This window comes from Melozone crissalis, unplaced genomic scaffold (genome assembly GCF_028551555.1).
Source record: "Melozone crissalis strain CALT ecotype California unplaced genomic scaffold, PUWL_Pcris_2 ptg000033l_1, whole genome shotgun sequence".
NCBI classification, from domain to species: Eukaryota; Metazoa; Chordata; class Aves; order Passeriformes; family Passerellidae; genus Melozone; species Melozone crissalis.
Genome location: NW_026535811.1, coordinates 6,314,363 through 6,331,252, shown reverse-complemented (window position 1 = coordinate 6,331,252; position 16,890 = coordinate 6,314,363). Strand labels below are relative to the sequence as shown.

General features: G+C 40.0%; 1 protein-coding gene across 8 annotated transcripts in view; it reads left to right on the top strand.

Annotated features, from left to right (window-relative positions):
• Positions 1-16,890, top strand: part of ERC1 (ELKS/RAB6-interacting/CAST family member 1) — a 266,470-nt gene that overhangs the window by 234,482 nt on the left and 15,098 nt on the right. For 7 of the 8 annotated variants that reach the window (XM_054281944.1, XM_054281943.1, XM_054281942.1 and 4 more), the window contains 2 exons: positions 5,223-5,324; positions 6,871-6,937. In XM_054281944.1, coding sequence (XP_054137919.1) covers positions 5,223-5,324; positions 6,871-6,897 — 129 coding nt within the window. In that variant the 3' untranslated portion in view covers positions 6,898-6,937. The remainder of the gene's footprint in view (positions 1-5,222; positions 5,325-6,870; positions 6,938-16,890) is intronic. The other variant, XM_054281949.1, reaches the window with a different exon arrangement.

The window sequence follows — 16,890 nt, the reverse complement described above, 5'->3', positions numbered from 1 at the left end:
CATGTTTGAAGAAGTTCTGATGCTCATCATTCACATTCATTATTAAACCAGATTTATCTCATGTTTTCCCCTGGTGCTTTTTTCTTTCAGTATAACTGCCTGCTGCAGCAAGGGATAGGGAAGAAGAAGACCTAAATAACACAGGAAGTAAAAAAGGCATTAACAGTAACTGTATCAAAGAGGCAGAAGGAAAACTACAGAAATTCTGGGGTGCAGAAAGGGAGGGGTGAGCAAGATCTGATATTTCTAATGTAAAGTCTAATATATGACATGGAGAAGTTGGAGTTTTTTAGATGCAGTAGCCTTGCAAATGTGGTGTTTTAGACCTGCAGTTCACAGACTCTGGTCTGCAGAGCCAAGGCCTCCTCAGTCACTCCTGGCTTTCAGCTGGGAGCTGGAGAGTGTGTGCTGGCTCTTGAGTATTTGAGAATTTACACCAGTGTGAAGGGTTTGGGACTGTTCTTTGCATGGTGACTCTTGGAAGAAAAGAAGAGCATTGTTAAGGGCTGTGGGGGCTTTGGAGAAGGTCTAAGTGGAGGGCCAGGAATAATTTTATGAAATCTGTCAAAAAAAAAGTGAAATGAAGGTACCTTCTGGAAAAAAAATCACGAAACCAATTGGGTTGTGGTGTTTTATCCAGTTTTCTTCATTCCAGCATTTTTTCTGCACATGCCTGAAGAACATACCTGTCAGGGCACATGGTATTTTTTATAAGCAAAATTTGAACCTGACATCCAGTTCCTATCACTGCTAGTTCTGCTTGCAGCTCTGGAGGTTTTAGACAAAAGCACTCCTGACACAACTGATTTGTCTGCACTGCTCATTTATTTTCTCACAGGACCCTGTGGTTAAACCACTTTGTTGTTCATACTTTTTACAGTGATGTAGAAATGCTTGCCCTAGGATCTGAGCCATAACCTCATGAGGTGGGAGAGGATTGTATAATAGCACCATGACAAACCAGCTCAGGACTGCAGGATGTTGGAGTGGTTCCCCACAGAAAAGTAAACGGTTTGTTTTTAAATCATTACAACAGCCATTTGGTCTAGAAATTTCCATCCTTTTGGACTTTTTTTTTTTTCCTGTGGAGGAGCAATAGGAGAGAAATTCAGTTCATGTATTTACAGTTATTTTTAAAATTTTAAACTAAAAGTTTGTCATTAGTAGTCCAGTCTTAGCAGAAGTTTTCTATTCCTATGTTTTATATAAAAATAATTGTGAAAATATTATAATATTATATATTTTATTTGCAACCCTGCTTGGGCTTTAAATTTTGGAAAATAGCTACTTTTCTTCCATCTTTTGATTTTTGCCTAATTTCAATCCAATATATATGCATAAATTAGTTCCTTTAATGGAATCACAATGCTAATTTTGGCATTTTCTTGCCAAGACTTGCCACACTCACACTTAAATGAATAGCAGCTGCAGTGGGGAGGTCAGGTTGAATTAAAGGGGGAACATAGAAAATGTCTTTCTAGGTGAACTGATCCCTTTCACCATCAGGACATTGCAGAGTTTGTTCTAGGTTTAAATGTTCAAAGGGCCCTAATGCAGCTAAGCAACTAAACCATATTTGACAAATAGGAGGAATTTTGGAATTTCTCTCCCTCTTCTTCTGAAAAGTTAAGCTTTGAAACTCTGAAATGATCTGATGAAAATTCCAAATAATAAGAATTGCAGCATATTTTAGGTTGGAGCAGACCTCTGTGTCTGGCCACTTGCTGAGAGCATCACTAATTAGAGCAGCTTGCTCAAGGCCTTGTCCAGCTGCATTTTCAGTATCTTCAAGGATGGAGATGCCACTGTCTCATGGCAGCCTGTTCTGGCATTTGATGCACCTCATTATGACAAGAATTTCCCTGATCTCTAATCAGAATTTTCTGTGTTCCATTTTACATCTGTCCTTTCCTGACCTATCCCGTGCAATGGCTTTATGTCCTCTATTTCCTCCTATCAAGTAAATTTAAAAAGCCTCCTCTTTTTCAGGCTAAACCAGCCCAATTCCATCAGCCACCTTCTCAATACCTGCTGCCAAGTATTAATAGTAGGTTCTACTCCAATTTAAGTGACAGAAGCACATAACCTCTTCAGTTTGACTTCAGAATTCTCTCTTGGGGACTCTGTGCCTTTTGCTGACCAGACCCAGCCTAGAGGGAGGTGTGTGGCTTCCCTGAGGCCTGGGTAAGGGACATCACCAGGAAACTTCCCAGCCTGGTGCAGCCCACTCATTGTTACCCTCTTACGGTTTTCTCAGTGGGCAGCAACAAAGTCCCAGCAGAAAGGAAAAGGACAATGAGGAGAGGCCTCAGAAACTTGGGAAAACTGGCCAAGGGATCTGGAACACACATTGTGTTCTCTTCTGTGCTGCCATTGCAGGGAATGATGGAGCAAGAAACAGGAAAGTCATGCAGATGCACACCTGGCTTTGAGAGTGGTGTAAACAGCAGCATTTTGTGGTTTTTGATCCTGGGTGAATTTATACAACTCTGAGCTTGCTGGCAGCAAATGGGGTCCACCTGTATCAGATGGGAAAAGGGATCTTGGCTCAGGACTCAGCAGGGCTCATTGGGAGGGCTTTAAAATAGATTTGAAGTGGGATGAAGGCATAGCCAGGCTCAACAGAGATAAGGTGTGGGGCCTGCCTGCTGGAAAGCAGCTCTGAGGAGAAGGTCCTGGGGGTCCTGGAGGACAACAAGCTGTCCATGAGCCAGCAGGGTGTCCTGGGGTACATCAGGAAGAGCACTGCCAGCAGCATGGGGGTGATCCTGCTCCTCTAGTGAGGGCACAGCTGGAGTGCTGTGTCCTGTTCTGGGCTCCTCAGGACAAGAGGGATACAGAGCTCCTGGAGAGGAGCCAGTGGAGAGTGACAAAGATGATGAAAGGACTGGAGCATCTCCCTTGCAAGGACAGGCAGAGGGAGCTGGGCCTGTTCAGCCTCAAGAGGAGACAAATGAGAGGGGACCTGAACAGTGTCTGTCAGGGGATCTTCTGTACATCAATTTCTGCCCATGGCCTCTTGTCCTGTTGCTCAGCACCAAGCTCTTTTGGTGGTGCTGAGCAATAGGATAAGAGGCCATGGGCAGAAACTGATGCACAGAACTTCCACCTGAACATGAGGAAGAACTTCTTTCCTGTGCAGTGACCAAGCACTGAACAGATTGTCCAGAGAGGGTGTGGAGTCTCCTTCACTGGGAATATTCCAGACCCCTCTGGAGTCAATCCTGTGCCATGTGCTCTGCTTGAGCAGGGAGGTGGGACCCTTCCAGTCTGTGATCTCTGCAATGTTTATATTCTTCTCTACCTGTACCAGCTAACATAGTTTGTTTGGGTTTGTTTTATTTTTTAATATAAAACATGCTGCCTCTATCTGAGAAGAGCTACGTTTTCTCTCAGGACAGTTAATGTGCTGTACCAGCATTCTGCTAAACATCTGTGTTTCAATAGCTTTTCTTCACACACACACACTCTAAAAGTTATGTAAGAATTTATTATTTATTATCAAAACAGTAAATTTCCAAGGAAATGTGAAATTGTTTAGAATCAATTGTTCTCATTGCAAAGAAGAAACTGTTGAAGAGGCAACCTTAAATATAATGAAATAATAAATATTAAGAAGTGCCTTTATGATAAACTGGTTGTTTAAGGATTAATGTAGCATGTTTCAAGTAGTGATTTATGAAAGATGAGTCAGACTTGGAATTCAAAACTTGCTTGACAAAGCAGAGCAAACAATATGAAAATTTTACATGATGACATTGCTTATTGCTTAAGCTCAATTTACTATTAGCTTTTGTTAAATTATTCCAAAATAAAATTAAATCCAGATTCAAAGCCTGGACCTTCTCTCATGATCTGAATAGAGAGAAGTAGAATGTGCATTCTCTAGCTTCGAGATGCTCATTAAACTCAGAGTTTTCAGTGAGAAACCATGGAGTTATGAAGGGATTGACTCCACAGCTGGCATTTCTGTCAGCTTTGAGCTTTCATTTAAGACATTTCATTTTAGTGCATGTCTGATGATTTCATATGTCTAGCTGTAGATAATTTGCTCTGTATCATATCCAGTGTAGGTCAGGGTAGCCTTTTGATTTCCTTAGAATACAAAATTTCCCAAAGCTCAAAGTGGGGCTCTTTGTGCCTTCTGAGCTGGGAGCAGAAATGCCATCAGTCACTTCTGGGGCTGCTCCATGTGTGAGTTCCCAGTGCCCCTGGCACCCAGAAAATGCCCAGGGAGGCAGCACTTGGCTGTGCAGGACCCTCACCCAGCCCTTTGGGCTGCCCACAGGGTGTCCCTGCTGCCTGGACGGAGAGCTGGGACACTCCTCCAGGTGCATTTCTTTCCTTATTTGTGTTTGTACATGTTCAGGGACCTCATTCCAGAGTAGTCTGTTAAAAGGGCTTTGTAATGTTCTTTGTAATTGCTCACCTAGAATGGTATTGTTAAGTTCCATTTATTCTTACACAGTTTATTTTCTACAGTGTGTTTTTCAAAATCCTATTTCTTCTGGAACTGCAAATGTCCTAAGAAGTTGAAGAAAAACAAAAACACTTGTTTCATACTTTGCTAATTCTTTACTTGATTGTGTCCAGGTTTTAATCTTATAAGCCTTCATTATGACACTTTTTCTTCCCCAATATGTATTTGTTAACTTTTTTATTTCCTCACAGGATGGCTTTTGTATAATTAACATTTTTCTGACCAGCCTCAGAATTTTTTTGTTCTTTGATATATCAGTTGAAAACTGATTTGCATATTGAAACTGGATGGACTTCTTAAGTAATAACCTATTTTCAGCTTGTGCACTTTTTGGTTTTTAAATACTTTCTGAGGGCTTCATTGTTTTGGTTTTTTTTAATTGACTTAGGGACACCTAACTCATGTTTTCATTGAATTATTCTCCAAGTTGGTGTCTGAATCTTAATCCCAAGAATCTCTAAGAAGAAATTAATTTCTTGTACAGCACAATTTTAATAGGTACAAGTCAGATTATCCACCTAGTTGCACAACTAATTTAGCCATAAAGGGAACAGGTTGGAATGTGTCTCCACAGTTTTTACCAATTCTCTGTGGTAATACCAACTGATGTCTAGGCATGTGTCTTGTTTTTTCCCATGTATGGATTTTGGATATGCACTTGTATAAATGCTTTGTTCCCTTTAGTACCCATGATAACACTAGAACGTAGACTGAGATTCTTTTTTCTTGCTTTTTTGAACAGACTCAGAACCGTATGAAGCTGATGGCTGACAACTATGAGGATGACCACCTCAAATCCTCATCCCATTCCAACCAAACCAACCACAAGCCCTCCCCTGACCAGGTAATGCCTCTCTCTTTTTTGTTTGTAAAGTAATTTTTGCTGTGAGGGCTGATGATTTTGTGTCATAAGTAGTTTCCCATGACATGCTTGCAGTACTTTGGAACAAAAGTAGCATTCCAGAATGGAGTTATAAACCAGAACTGAGTGTTGCTGTTGTGTTGGCTTTGTGCAAACTCCTGAATGAACAATTCCTGGTACCAAGCTGTTGTTAGGTGGGTGGAGAGGAGGTACATTGAAAAGGAGCAAAAGGGAACAAAAACTTCACTCTCCTAAAATGCAAGACTCGGATCCTGTGTGACATACTCAGATTTTAGTAGCTTGAGTGTGTGGAGTGTCCAGGACTGTTTCTTGTCTTCAGTAGCAGGAAATCCTGCTCCAAGATCAGCTTTCTGATCTGTGGATTGCATACAAGCAATTCCCTCCGTTTCCCACGAGGAAATCCCAGCCCTGGTGCCAAATGAGCACAGACTGCTCCCTCACAAACTCAATGGGCCATGAACTGAAGGAAAATCAATTTACCATCTCCAAAGCAATGAGGAGCCTCCTGTGGCATTTACAAAGCACAGGAGCCGTGTGCTTGATAACTATTAGAGAGATTAACCATCCCTTGGGTAGCACAGAAAATGCCAACATAATTGCACATCCCATGTTGTAATCTCATCCACTGCAGTTTAATTAAAATATTAGCCATCATTAATCACTGCCTCAATGGAGGGAAGGAATGCTTCTCTTTGCCCTCTGACTCATGTAGAAATTGGTGAGATATGAAGGGAAGCTTATCTCTCTAGACCTTTAAGTGCCAGCTTTGTGAAACACTGAAATAATGAGCAAGGTACAAGAGGAAAATGGCAAAAGCCAATTACTTATTCACCCTGCAAAAATAGATCTTGAGAAATCTCCTTTCATGTCTGCACCAGAAAACAAGAAGGAGGATATACAATCAAACAAACAGAAAAACTCTGATTTTCAAGGGAACTTCCCTTGGCATCTTAATTTAATACCTTCCTCAACTGTATGTTGACTGGCTTGAATTTTCTGCAGTGTTTTTGGAAGATGTTGGTGTTTCACTCTCCTTTTTCAGGAGAGTGAAATTGTTAATACTAAAAATTAAATGGATTTCCTAATCTTAATTTGGTGCAAATGTTAGAATATCTGTTGTTCCTACTCTGAAGTTTACAGAGAGCTGAAACCATTTCTGGCATGTAACTTTAGTACATGCTTGCAAATAAAGGCAGCGTAGCATTCGCAGATGAAATAAAATGTAGACATTTATAGAAATTCTTGCAAAGACCCCATAGGGGAGGGCAGTAGGGAGGAGAGGGGGTGGGAGGAGGCTCTGATTGCCCTTCCCCTTTGCAAAGGGGCATTTTGAAAGCTGACAAAGCCTCCAAGGGAGCAGAGAGGGCTGTACCTCAAGGAGGCTCAGGATACAGCATAAGGAATAGAAACGCTCTGTACTACTGTTTGTACTTTATGTGCTTTAAATACTAACCAACTCTTTATTTCATTCCCATGCTGCTCTGGGGCTTTCCTGTGCACCCTCTAGGATGAGGAGGAGGGTATTTGGGCATAACCAGTCAGATGCTCTTAGCTCAGCCATTTTGTTCAGAACGGTGAGAACCAACCTCTCCTGCCAACAGAAGAGTTTCCGACAGTCACTCCCACCCTCACCGCTGTGCTTTGTGTCAAACCTGCCTGTGCTCCCTCCCCTTGCTCCCATGCCCCTGCATGAGGGTGTTTCTCGTGTGTTTATGTGCAGTTTGTGATTTTCCTCTTCCAATCATCCTCTCCTTGTTTCACCATGTTGTGGGGAGAGCTTCCCAGGGCATGTAATTGAGTTTCTGTGCAAGTACGAGGGAGCAGGAAATGTCTTTCGTGTCATTTGTCATTGGCTTCATGGAGCAAATATTTTCAGTGGGATTCTTTTTCAAAGCAGTTTGCGCCCTAGCCAAACCTATGTGTGCTTTTTCGATTCTGGTTTGTAAAGAATGTGCTCCGGGATAATGTTCCTCCTGAAGATAATGTTCCTTCTGAAGGTTTTGAGCATGTGGAGATCTGCTGCAGAGATTGCTGCCGTGCACGCTGACCTAACTAGTCACAGATATTTATCAGCTCACAGTACAGCATTCTCTAGATGGACTAGGAGTATGAATTGTCTATAAATGTGAAGGCACAGAGGAATATCCCCTGAACCTTCCTCTCTCCCTTCCATCTCCCTCATTCTTGCAAAACAGTGGGGGAGGAATTAGGAGCTGTTTTTCATTTAAAGTATGTTTTGTTTCTCTGTGTCCACGTCCACAATTTTTTTCTTTTGTGCTCTCAAATTGTCCCCACAACAATGCCCATTTCCAAAAAGAAAGGCAGTGCAGAGGACAGAGCCTGCTCCTCAAGCCTGTTCTTTAGCAAAAAAACCTCTTACTGGCCAGGAGTCAGGTACTGATTATTACCCTACAATACACAGCATTCATTTATGCCTTGGAGTATCAGTTTTAAAGCAGAATATATTTCTCTGAAGTGCTTGAAGTATTTTAAAGGACTGATGACAGTATTTTAAAATCTAGATGAAACTTTTTCCTTCTTCACTTATCCTTTTAAGAAAAAAATATTTCACGTCGTTTTCTGTGCACTTTTTTCTAAGAATTTGATTTTTTTCATATTAGTTACTTGAAAGAAAACTGAAAATTTCTGTGGAAATCCTGGACCCTTGCATTTCTGAAAATTATTGCTTTGTATTAGATTTGTAAAACATTCATGAGAGAATAAGGCACTCTCATCTCTTGCACTTGCTCAATTAACTACAGACTTAGTCTGTCTGCATAGATCAAGTCCCTCTTTTCAAGCCAACCATCTGAAAAATTTAATCCAGCTGTGGCAGTGTCAAACTTGAATTTCATGCCTTGGGGTCTGAGCTGAGAAAATCTCTTCAGTGGACAAATTGATAAAGTGCTTCATTAATTTGCACTCGCTGTTGATTTCACATTCCTTTTGAATCACGCTCCCACAATGGTTGTGCGCTCGTGTGTGTTGTTAAAAGTTTTAGAGGTGATGCTTGTAAAGATCAGCTGCAGCACAGAAATTAAACAGGGGAGAGCAGGTAAGTGAATTATGAAAAGGAAGAGGACGCTCACTGTGAAGGTAGGAATAATTCTGATTTTCCTTCTGGAGCAAGCATGGAGTTTGTGTAGAAAACACTGAGAAAGATTTCTTCTCTTTCCTCTCCCATGTGCTGATGCATTTAAGAATGCAACTGTGCTAAGAGTATGGTTTTCATAGTTTTCTGAATTAATGGGTGGTTGACATTAAAAACAGCTTATGTCTCCAGTTTGAGGCACTTTCGTCAGGAAAGCTGTTACAGAGTATCCCAGTCAAAATAATGAGTCAGCCAGCAGCCTTGCCTTCCCCTCATCTCATCAGAGAAACTTGTCAGCCTCGACATTGTCGTGCATACATCAGCAGGGAAGGTATAAAGGTGATGGATGCTTCCCAAGCCAGTTATTCCCAGCAGAGTACATGTTTTTACTGTGATATTCCATGTTCATTAAAAAAAAAAAAGTCCTTATTCTCTTTGTAAAAGCTAAGATGATGTAAGTTCCAGAGTCCCTAACCTCCATGTGTTAAATTAAATTTATGTATTACAATGATAAAGTGTAATTAATAGCATAGGACTTGGCAGTAAATTTGTTTTTTAAAGTTCCTTCAGGTCTGTGGATGCAATCACCTCTGGTCAATACTGAAGATTACATGGAGACAAAAAACTGTGTACAATAGTTAACTACATTCTTTTCTTTTTATGGTTTATGTCTTAAGGCTTTTCCCCTCCAGCATTCTGGAATTGTCTGAATTTAATATTTAATTATGCCAAGTCTGTACATGACAGCATTATCAGATAGAGCTCCCCTGAAATGGATCACTGTTCATAAACATCTGCACCCTCCCTGTAATTTCTGAGGATGGTAGTTTACATTTCAGTTTATAGTTCAATGTAAATACCATCTTTCATCCTGAAATAGTTTTTCCTAGCATTTTTCCCTCAGCTTGTTTCCTTGCTGTGTGAATTTCTTATGACTCCTTTTATTCCCCAGATGGAGCTCTATCCTCCTCTACATCCCAGTCCATTCCAGTGTGATTTCACATGAGGATGCTCTTTGGCCTTTCCCAAATGCTAAACTGCTCAGGCCAATGGTTTAATTAGTTGTCACTCACTTTTATCAAGAATAATATGAATTTACACCTTAGGAGATCTAATACATGCAAAAGGATAGGTGTGTGGGTGTTTATTCTTGTAAATCTGTGCCAGGTGTGTGCCGTGTGAGGGAAGTAAAGCAAAGCTTCCATACAGAGATTCCCAAAGCTGCTCAATTCATCCAGTTGTCTTGTGAAGCGCAGCCTAAAATGGGAGAAAATGTGGGTGTGGTTCAGAAATCTGCTCCATCCATTCATTAACTGAAAATAATTATAATACTTAGAGCAATGGTGGAATGATCAAAAGCAGGGAACGAGAATGCATAAAAATGGGGTTATTTCAAGACAATGAAAATATTGACAATTCCTATTACCCTAAAAATATTATAAGACAAAAAGGCTCTTTGTGACATTTTTCTTCAATATTTGAGTTTGACAGATTTTAACTCAGAAGCACTGAGTATTGTGAGTTGAGTACTGAAGGCACTCACAAAATTTAACACTTCAGATTTCAGAGGTGATGTCTGTGGTGGAAAGAGGAGTAAGTCATTACAGGAAAATATTTGGGTCATCTCAAGGTTTAATGTAATCTTTACCAGAGCAGACAAACTACTGGAAGTTTTCATTGGGATCTCTACAACACTAAAAATATCTATACTTTGGGAAGTTTGAGGAGAACATTGAATTTTTTTTCTATATTATTTGATGCTGATTTCTTATGGTGAAGTAAATAGTTTTTCATTATGAGTTCCATATTTAAATTACACAGGCATTAATTCACTGCATAAATTTGAGCTTCCCTCCACAATCCACATTTTGTACAGAACTGCTTGTGCTGCTGTCACACTTCTGAGGTTCTCAGTATTGTCACTCACTACACTGTGACCTCATAAGCCTTTGGACTAGATTTATTTTCAGTCTGGTCTTTTTCATTGTTAGATCATGCAAAATGGTCAAAACCACCAGGCCTTCATGCCTGACTCATATTACATTGTAATTTACTGGACACAGTACCAGACCACGATTCAGAAGATAAATTCTTTCCTGGCATCATCTCCAACCACTCACTTGTTCTCTTTCTCCCTGTCTCAAATTCTCTAATTGTAAAATGAGCTGAAGTTTTTGTAGAAGTGCAAGTTCTGCTTGGGAAAAGTGCTGTATACGTGCAAGGTATTATTACTGTGTGAGATTTGGAAATTGTCTTGTTAAAGTGATATGATGGTGATTCTAATACCTCATTTTGAAATTGTTCCTGAAATTGTGTTAGATTGGTAGTTGACTCTTTTACCACATCTTACTTTTCTTCCAAGATCCTCTTCCTTCCCAAGAAAAGGGAAAATAACCCATATTTTCAAGGAGCTGCCATTCCAGCGTGCTGGACAAACTCTTTAGACCACTGTCTCTTGTTCTTTACTGTCATCTCTTCTCTTCTGAAGAGTCATTTCTTCCCCTCTCTAAAAATCTGCAAACTAATTGTGTAGCATAATAATGATATTATTACAGTTCTTCATCCAGGTCTGTAAAAGCATTGTGAAAGTGTCTTGTGCTTGCCTTGGAGACATACCCTGTGCAAAATTTGAAGGCAGCTCCATGAGATAATCTTGCATTGCTTAAACATGTCCTGACAGAGAGAGGGGCTGGATTTGTTTGGTTATATTGGTGACAATCAGGATTCTTCACTCCCCCTTTTTGGATGGGCAACGTTTTAGTAAGAACCCTAATGAGATGCACTCAAATAGGATGATGTAACTAATTTATCCTTAGGAGGGATAGAGAAGAATGCTTTCCTTGAGACAAAGTCAGCTTCCACTCCTGGTCCTTTTCTTTTTTTGGAGAACAATTCTTCTGCTAGCTTATTTTTTTTTTAAACCTATTATTTTGCTGTTAATAACTAATTTCTGTTAGAAGAATGTATTCTCTGTCCAAGAATGTTATATCTATGAGCACAAAAGAACTGATCTTGATACACTGTTCATCTTCTTTGTGATCCCACAATGATAAAACTGAAATTTCCAGATGGAATTTTGTAATCTGCAGCTCTGGGATGAATTTAAACACTCACAACAGAGGTGCAACTGGACTGTATCACTGTCTTCCTATTATTCTTACAGATCAAAGAAGAACACAAGTAGATACTTACAGTCTAAAACATTCAAAACAGATGGCTGGCTTCTTTTTGTAGAGATTTGTGCTTTTCAGCAAAACAATTGCAACAAGGCCATCATTCATTTCTGCCAGATGAGATTATGCCAGGTCTGTGTCTTATTTTCTCTTTTGATTTGCAGCTGAACATAATCTTCTACTAGTGGCTTGGTCTTTGTAGCAAGTAGGAATTCTGCACTCAGACATTCTTGTTCCTGGCCACTTCCAGGAGAGTTATTCCTTGCAGTTTGTGTGATATTCTCTACTATTTCCCAGTGATTCTGGCACTCCTAGACAGGACACTCAGAGACACAGGACCGGCAGCTGCAGCCAAACCCTTTCAGTTGTCATTTAGGAGGAAAGAAACTGAGGGAGAGGGGAGATGGACAATGTTAGCAAAAGGATCAAGCTTTCCAGTGTATTAACTACGAAAATAAGCTCCAGAGAATGGTAACTCAAATAAAAACAGTAAGGGCATGTAGCCAATCTAGACCCTGCATTTTCCTGGCTGTTGAAGTTCATAATGACTGATGGACATGTCAGGATTTACAGTTCCATCTCACAGAAGGCTCACTATGGGCTCTCCAACTACATCTGATTGTTAAAGTAACTTTTAGATAAGAACTACTGTATATACTTATACCATAGGTGTATTTATTAATGGGATTTTGTGTTTGAATGTAGAGTAAGCAACTCCAAAAATACTTCCTAAAGATAGATAAACCTTCATAAACCTTTCAAAGTGTCTTTCAGCAGGTAGAGAGCTGCAAGAGCAGAATGAAGAGCCAGAGTTAGAGAAGGACAAGATCAAGATTCCTGTCACCTGCAGACAGGGGGGTTATAGTTCATCTGAACAGGAAAAGCCCTGATTGTGTTCTCTGGTAGATTACTTAGGAAATGCCTTCTGGTTTGCATTAGCAATAGGACAGAGAGCAGAGCACAGCCCTGACCCATCAGCATTGCCAATGCCCTGCTGCCTTGCTCTGCTTTCAGAGCAGTGTGGGACACTCTTTGCCTTTATCCCTTATAACAGGGAGAGGGAATAGACAAAATACAGCCCAGCAAGAAATGTGGGTACTTGCTGCTTCACTCTTAAAGTGCTGGAAAGCTTGAATGCATTAAAAACAGAAGCAGGTTGTTCTAACTTACTCTCAAGCTGCTGTATTTTTGTAGAGAAGGAATCAGCATAAAATCTGACTCTCTGAAAATAAATCAGATTGATTTCACAGAATCATAAAATCTGATTCTGTGAAATCAAAACTTGCCTAGTTGCACCTACAAAAGTTTGGTCAGGAGAATCCTGTTTAAATCCACAGTGTGATGTACAAGATGCAAACAGTTGTTAAACTAATTTTGCTTTGTGGGAATACTTTTTTTTCCCCTTGATAATAATTGTCAGTATCATCAGTCTGACTACCCAGTTTCACAGTTTTCTATAATTTAATTTATTATTCAAAAATTTAACCTGGTAACTAACACAACTTACAGGGGTGAAGTGCTCAAGTGAAGGAGATTTTAATAATAAAGAGGTGTGAGGTGTGCACAGTGCAATGAGTTTATTTAGGGGTAAGAGTTTGAGTGACTGCCCTTGCTTTTGAAAGGAAGGGAATGAGAAAACAAGTAAAATTCAAGCTGTGTGCAAACACTGCCTTCAGCTCTGCTGAGGTATCTCATTCCTGAAGGTTCATTTTCCCCTTGGTGCAGTTACAGGCTCCTCTCATGAGGATTTCAGTTCTGATCTCCAGCAGTCCCTGCTGTTCCTCTCGTGGTTCCCTGCCAACTTTGCTCCACAGCCCACAGAAGTGAAAGTTGCCAGTGTCATGGAAAGCACTTCTGGATTTGTTATGTATAAAAATATTTTAGAACCACTTGCTCTTTTTGAGTGCTTTAGGAACCCTACCAACCCACTGCAATTCTCTGCCTCACCTACATGATGGGGAAAGGATTTTATTTAAACAGAGGGAGCTAATGACAAAACTCCTTTCCCTGGGTTGTTTTTTCTGTTATTTTTTTCTGGTCTGGATTTTTCCCAAGGTGAAGAGGGTGAACTCTGGAAATCATTAATCCATGGGATTTGTTCATGGTGTATAAAAATTTCAAAAATCATTTGCTGTATAAAAATGATTTCCTAATGGATTCTGTCAGAAAGGAACTGAGTAAGACAGCCCTGTCAAAATAGCCAGAATCTCTTTTAGCTCCTCACGTACATTGTTCTGGTTTATGGGGAGAAAATTATGAAGGTTAGAGTTAAATCCTTTTTTTTTTTGTCTTTAAAACAAATCTAAAGAATACTGAGCCTGTCCTTGAGCTTTTGTGTGGGGGTCTTCTGAAGAAACCAAGTGTCTCTGTGTATCTGTGAACTGAGCTGAACTGAACTGAGGTCAAGATGTCTCTTTTTGAGAACTTTCTTCTGTTTCCATTTAAAATAATGAAGGGAAGACATCAGTGATAAATTGCTCTGAATTTGGGAAGGCTTTGCACATTCTGAGCCAAATTCATGCCTCATAAAACTCCACTGCATTCAGTGGTTACAATATTATTGTTGAACCCTTGTGTTTGTTGCCAAACAAAAACAAATGGTCTGAGCAAGAAGGGATAATTCAATTTGCCATGCAAATACTTCCAGACTGTGTCACTCACTATCTTAGTTTATTTTCGTATCTCCCAGCATAAGATTCTTAGCTATAGAGGCAAAATATCCCTGTCTGGCAATATCTATAATAAAACCCAGATACAGGGAGGTATACAGAGATTTGTCAGGTCCTTTTGAAATAATTGCTTTTTAACAAACATATGTGCTTACACAATCTTTGGCCCCATCTTCTCCTGTGCAGTGGTAGTTTGGGAAGTAGGTTTTGTTGGGTAGCTTAGTTGCAACTGTATGTAACAAAGTTTGAAAATAATTTTCCACATTCACACGGCAGATGTGGTTGATAGGAGATAAAGGACTACCTGCACTGTTTTTCCAAACATATTTGCTATGTCCAATCTGAAGTTTTGAGGATGTGTTTGGTGGTACTTTGGGTTTCTGCTTGGATTTTTTTCAGCATTCCTTCTTTATTTGTGCTGTGCAGGATTTACAATGAACACTCATGGTGTGTAGACCAGGCTGGCAAGCTTGATCATTTCTCAAATTTCTTAATTCCTTGGAAGCTTTCAGATTTATTCCACCTACACTTTTAATACAAAAGCACTGTCATTTTTACCTCACTTTGTTTACTCTGACCCCTGAAATGACTTGTCACTTCTATTTCATTTTCTTCTTGATGTAGCTGTACTTCCATGGAGGTTTGGGGTTTTTTTTTTTTCTCAGATATTTAGAGATTTTGGGGTAAATTAAGGAAAATTACTGAATTATTTGATTGCAAAATGAAGAGCACTCACCAGCATCACTCTGTCCTTTAGGGGTCTGTAGTGGAAATGTGCAAACAAGGCACTCAGGCTAATAGGGGGGCATGACAGCAGTCCTGCCCATGCCAAATGTATATATGGCACTTTATATTGCCCTTGCTGTATCAAAAAATGCTATTTTCTCCCTTTTTCTTAAAGATAACTGCTGTTGATCCGTGATCAACCTCCAAATGGATGCATTATTCTGATGAGTAAGGCAAGTTGTGTAAGGAGGTAACTTTTAGAAGGCTGACTGATGCAATTGCAAAAACAGGCAGCTTTTAGGGGTGTCTCTAAGACTTTATTTCAAAATGGCAGCTGCAGGTTTTTAAAGTAGAGATTTAGAAGGTATTCTCTGAAATTAGTAAAGTATTTGGTTCTGAAAAAGAAAAGTGGTTGCTTCCTTCAGAGAAAAAGGGATTGTTAGCAGGGAGAAAGGTGACCCGGTCATTAACCCTTCTGCCTGAAGAAGACATAATTTAAAGCTCCTGGTTTAAATGTGGTGAATTGCACATTGATTAAACTCACTCTTTATGTCTGTGGACATTGCTGGTTTTCTTTTCCAAATAAGCACCTATGTATTTTTTGCATATTTCCAGTAGACACTGCTGTGTACATAGAGATATTTAAAAGCAGAGACTTAGCATATAAAACTTGAAATTCAGTTACCCATATTTAAGTTGACCACTGTCCAGAAACAGTAGGAGCACCATTGAAGAAGAGGTATCATTTCATTCTAAAGCTTTTCTGCATCAATGACTTGTACAACTACAGTTAGATTCACATTTGTCAAAGATTTTTTTTAAATGTACGAAATCTCAAGTTGAATTTGGACTGTGTTCACAATATCTTTATTAGTTGGTTGAATTGGTTTGGGTTTGCCTGAGAGGTTTGTCAGGCATTTCACATTTCTGCCTCAGAAATGTGCCTCAGTTGTAGTGATTGCCTTTTTTAGTGAAATGCTGTCAAACTTAGCTGGCCATTAGCAATATTCTGAAGTTGAAGGTACACTAAGCAGACTTCATTCCATGCATTGATGAGGATGGCCTAAACCTATCAGGGCAATGATTGAATGAGGGCTGCTTCAGAAGATATTCCTGGGTTTGCTCTGTTTACCCACTGTTTTCCTAGAAAGCTCTACAGCTCTGGGCTGAGCATGAGAACACGGTGTGGGCTGTGAACCCAGCCCTGCCATGCTTTTCCACTTAGCAAATGCTCTTACACCCTCTTGAGATAAGGCAGGGGCAGCTCTGCTGTGTGGGAAGCACAGTGCCTCTTGCTAAGTGGCCAGTTCAAATTAGATAGGGCAGGAACACAGATATAAGGGCACTTCCTACTTGACTGGCAGCTTTTAATGGATCCCAAGTGAGGGGAATGATTGCTCTGTGAACAGCGTTAGGGGGATGCTGGTTAAGAACTTTCACACGCCTCATTTGGCCTCTTTCCAGCTCGAGGTAAAAGGGGGAAGGGTGCAGGAGGAATGTGCTTGGAAAGGAGATTTATCCCTGAGCAGTTGTATGAACTGTTGTGTGAAAATCTTCCATTCTTACTTGCTAGATAGCTCTGCTTTCTCTTCATCAAGGAGGGTTTCTGTTCACAAAGAACAGCCAGGAACGTTATCCAGACAGATTCTTTTCAGACTGGAATCTGCACATCTGATGGATATTGGAGAGACTGTGGTATCTGAAAAGAATGCAAGGCAGCTACATTGATTGGACTGGTTATGGTAGTCCAATAACTACCATATTGACTATTGACTGTTACATTCTTACAGGCAATACACTTTCAGATCATAATCTTGGTAACAGATATTGTTACCAAGTACATAGTGCAAACTCAGTAAATTACCAAA